Raw genomic sequence first — 4,960 nt, forward strand, 5'->3', positions numbered from 1 at the left:
CTTAGAACAACACATCTGTGTGCCCATGCTCTTTTAACATAGTGCTTACAATAACGATCAAAGACATTTGATATGGAATCGACGTCATACATATAATATTAGTTCCACCTAATACAAGATATAATTTGGTGTTCAGGTCACCAGAGATAAAAATCTTCCTATACATCTAAATGATTGACATTGATTAACATAATATTCTAATTTGGTATATTCTTCAATCCTTATGCCATTGAGTTGGTTACATGTGAATAGAAAATGTTCAATGTCTTCTCAACCATTCTTACACATTTTACAGACTAGAGGGTGAGCTCGCTTCGCTCGCTCTCCCTCTAGGAAGTGTAGACGATGGTTCTCGGAATGATAAAAATGTTCTCCTTGTACGTTTTCTGTCGGTTACCATTATTGAAAATGCTTGACATTCGTAAAACTAAACTACTCTGTTTCACAGTGTTTTAAAGTATAGTGTTTATTTTTTGCTATAGAGGGCCCTTTAGGGAGGCGGAGTTCATTTGAGGGAGGTGCTTATATTCGAGGGATATATGTTAATTTTTTAGTTTTAATAATATGGTAACATTTATAATCAAATGAAATCCTCTAATAGATATGAAAAGTGGTAAAAAAGAATAACAAATGCTTGGTAAATTGTAGATAACAGTGCGATGAATTGTACTACAAATAGTATAATGATTATTATTCAAAGTGATGTTTTATTGGAGAGGCGTTTATTCAAATAAATACCATCCTAATAATTATTAATACATTATTTAATTTAAACATCTTTTGAAACTAACTGCCGTGACAGAGTGGGCACAAGAAAGAAGACATTACGGCTATTTCCCACAATATATTCCGATTCTTTATGGGGTATATTTAATTTGATCTTTATTAATTTGCAGTATAAATTTTATTTTTAACTACTGTACCTTCACACACGCGCGGTCCGTTTCTAAAATATAAAAAAACTGAAATGGCTATGCAACAAACAAGTACGATTATAGATCACGTAATTTGTAACAAACCTGATAGGATATCTCAGTTTGGCACTATAGATCTTGGAATAAGTGACCATGTTCTTATTTATTGTACACGGAAAATTTTGCGAAGTTCTATTAATAAACACAATAATGTAACAATTAGCCTAGGTCTCTAAGGAAATACACTACCACCGCGTTTATATCTAAGCTATCAGATATTGATTGGTCAAGTATATATAATCTTAATGATGTTAATCTTGCTTGGTTAAATTTAAGTCAATAATGAATAATGCTATTGATGAGATTGCCCCTTTAAAAGAGGTAAGACTAAAAAATAGAACCGAACCATGGATAGACCAGGGAGTTGTTATTAGATGGAGCAGGATAGACGATACAATCCTACAAAATATTCGTCACCGTGACTCATTATTGAGGAAGGTTAAAAGACATAGAAATGAGGAAAAAATATATTCTGATTTCTGCAAAATAAGAAACAAAGTCCGTAGAGACATTAAGTGCGCGAAAGCTCAATATTTTAGTAAAAACTTAGAAGAAATTTAAAAAATCCAAAAAAGTTATGGGCGCAATTAAAATCTCTGGGATATAGTCAAAAAACAAAGTCTTCACCCCTAATTGTACTAAATATAGAAGATAAAGTTTGCTTTGATAACAATAAAGTCGCAGAACACTTCAATAGATTCTTCACTAGCGTGTCAAATGATCTGGCTAGTAAACTTCCTAACGGCAGTGCACGTTATAATACAGAATCAGTTAAATTCAAACAATTTTATGAAAGAAAGGGAGTGTCCAAAAATAATATGAACCTAATCCCCGTTACAGAGGAATTCGTTCTAAAGGAGCTACAAAGCCTAAATATAGCTAAAAGTACTGGTTTAGATAACATTCCTGCACGATTCTTGTGCGATGGTGCAATTGCCATTAAAGGTCCTATCGCACACATTATAAATTTATCAATTCAAAACGAAACCGTGCCTGAAGACCTCAAAATTGCACGGGTACATCCGGTTTTTAAAAAAAACAACAAGTCTGTGGTAAGCAACTATAGACCAATTAGTATTTTAAGTGTAATGTCCAAGGTACTCGAACGAGCTATATATGTTCTTCAGTGACGAAATAATGTTGCACTTTATATAGTACGGTAATATTCAACATCAGTGGGCACCGTATCTTGCGATAGAATAGTTTTCAATCCTTTATTTGAACAGTACACCTTATGAGTGTAATATGATTCCGTTTCTTCCTTACAATATTGACAGTTACATTGCTTAGGACATCAAATCATCAAGCGACTAAGTTCCATTTTCCAACGGATTGTATTTGTAACACGTTGATTGACCTCTAATTATAGGACAGAATACTACAGAAAGAACGATAGTAACCTGAAGAAAACTCCACATAGTATTCATAGTATTAATGTATAAACCATTTATGTTGAAAATTCACAAATTGACTGTAAATGAAGGCCTACAGTATGTCAATGCGGAAGTGATGATAAAACCGCATTTTAATGTGAATAGATCAATTTCATATTAAACAAACATATGATTTATTAATATTTCACTTTCGTATCAATTATAAAATAATTGTAGTTTATTCCAACTACGTAAGAATTGTTATGATGTATACATTAGTATATTCTCGATCTTGTTTCACTACCAAAATGATATTCAACGCGACGGTTACGCGACGATACAGCTTCTGTAAATATATCTTGGTGGTACCTTCTTCCCCATTTTAGGTTTATTGTATAATTCTTTCTAACCCTCTGCAGAAAACATAACATTTTCTATGTAACTAATCCTAAAGCAATCTTTATATTTATTGTTCAATTCCGAAACCTACTATTTATATTATACAATTCTCTGTACAGCGATGTTGTGTAACACATTACTGACAGCGGTCAGAAGGCGCCAGCACATTTCACTATTATTATGCCAATACTATGCAAGGTGCCATGTATGCAAAGGGTAGGTGCTGCTTTGCTTCTGAACGTGGACTGTACCATTGTTAGGCGTTGGCGGCTTTTTACAGTTGTCCTGTTAATATATTGTGTAACAGTACCAGCATGTCTTTGTGTGACACCTTTTCAAGTAATACCACTATCAATATATATTCATGGTTGTCTAACATACGCATATGCGCCATCTCTAACTCGAAGTTACACCACTCACTTTTGACAACCAGTAAAACCTTCCGACCAAATTTAACAGCGTTTTCAATTTTCGTAGCGATTTCTTCTCCTGGAAGAAAGTCTCGATAGTCGACGCATAGTTTAAAATTCCGCTGCTCCTCCAACGATGGCTGTAAAACATCAAGGACCCATTGTGTGTCTTTGCTTTTGTAACAGACAAACAGTGACGTCATACCGAATATTTTCTCCGTTGATAGTGTAGGAGGTGGTCCTGGTCCTTGGTTACAAATTCGCTGGTAGGGCCTATTGTTTACGAAGTCGTTGGTTCCAATGATGTTCCGATGATAGGTGTGATGTTTGATAGCTCTTTAAATATGTCCTCTCAAGTAAATGCTTTATGCAAGTCATTGAATTACCAACTTCGTAACTTGTGGCGCATACGTAAATTTATTACTAAGGATGCATGCCACAATTCCGTCAGGGGACTGATCCTGTCCCGCCTTGACTATGCTAACTCGCTCTTACTTGATATGCCCGCGATTGCAGAACAAGGCGGCGCGACTGGTCTTTACGTGTGGACGGGATCAGCCCTCGGATGGTTTATTGGAAGATCTTCATTGGCTTCAAATAAAAAAAAAATATTGTACAAAGTTATTGTTTTTGTTTTTAAAATGTATTTACTCTGTTGTTTAAGTTTAACCGTGACCAGCTTTCATTTAATTACAGGTGTCGACTTCGCTCCTCTAATGATCCCACCCGACTTTTCTTTCCACGACCTAATCGGAAAGCTGGTGACAATGCTTTTTCTGTCGCCGCTCCGCGGATCTGGAACGCGCTACCTGTCGATTTGAGATGATCGAATTCGTCAACTTAAAACTTTTCTTTTTAATTAATTACTAAGTATTTTTAGGCGCTCTGTTCTTTGTAGGGCGCCATATAAAAACCTGTATAGAATAGAATAGAATAGAATACACAATAAGCATCTAGTCGTCCATTTCAATATGACTATGACCAATGGAATTAAGCTAATACGCTTTTTGAGCTATCCTGGAAAATATTTTATAACTGTATATTTTTGTAATGTCAGTAATTATAATAAATTTCAAAAAACTTAAAGTTTTTTGCGTAAGCAAAGAAATATTTAAAATACTAATATTACTGATCTTACCTTAAATGTAATCTGTAACAGTAAAGATTGAAAACCATAATTAGAACAATAAGCTCAAGTGAAGCACAAGGAATTGTAATTCTTAAGATTGTATCCAACTTGCTACAGTGTAGTTTATCGGGATTGAAATTCAACATTGTCGTGTATTCTTTACTATCTTTAATGGGCTACATTCTGTGTTGTTAATATCTTTTAAAAATGGTAAAATTCGTTTTCCCAATCCATTTTCTAAACCACACTAAATCACAGTTATACAAATATTTGTTGTACGCAACATCTATAAATAGTATTTGGGTAAGATTTTGGAGTCCAACTCTGTGATTGTAGTCAGCAGGTTGTTATCATAGACATTCCTTGTAATCGCGATAAACCTTTAAATGCGAATAGTGGTATACTGGTAATCTGATTTTCACCTAGATATAAATATTTAAGATCTTATAAATTATGGAAAGTAGTATTGTAGATATAATTGTTAAAAGAAATAAGATCATCAAGCCAGGGCAAAAGTTTGTACAGCTGTTGGTTCATCCATAGTTAAATGAATACATTTTTGCAAACCACGGAATGCATTAATATCAACGTTAGGATAAATTAGCTTATTGTTATGAAGATTTAATATCGTAGAACAGTTAAATTCTGGAAAGAGTAGTTTTTTAGTGACGAAAT

General features: G+C 34.0%; 1 protein-coding gene across 1 annotated transcript; it reads right to left on the reverse strand.

Annotated features, from left to right (window-relative positions):
- Nucleotides 1-3,020: 3,020 nt before the first annotated feature.
- On the reverse strand, nucleotides 3,021-3,359 carry LOC140047566 (toll-like receptor 2). Its single transcript, XM_072092608.1, has one exon. It carries the CDS (start codon nucleotides 3,357-3,359, stop codon nucleotides 3,021-3,023), a length of 339 nt encoding a protein of 112 aa, XP_071948709.1.
- Between the last annotated feature and the right edge of the window lie 1,601 nt (nucleotides 3,360-4,960).

The sequence above is a fragment of the Antedon mediterranea genome, chromosome 4 (assembly GCF_964355755.1).
Source record: "Antedon mediterranea chromosome 4, ecAntMedi1.1, whole genome shotgun sequence".
NCBI lineage: Eukaryota > Metazoa > Echinodermata > Crinoidea > Comatulida > Antedonidae > Antedon > Antedon mediterranea.

Excerpts from the sequence above, each read along its gene's own strand:
- LOC140047566 (XM_072092608.1), bottom strand. The coding sequence starts at position 3,359 with ATGACGTCACTGTTTGTCTGTTACAAAAGCAAAGACACACAATGGGTC.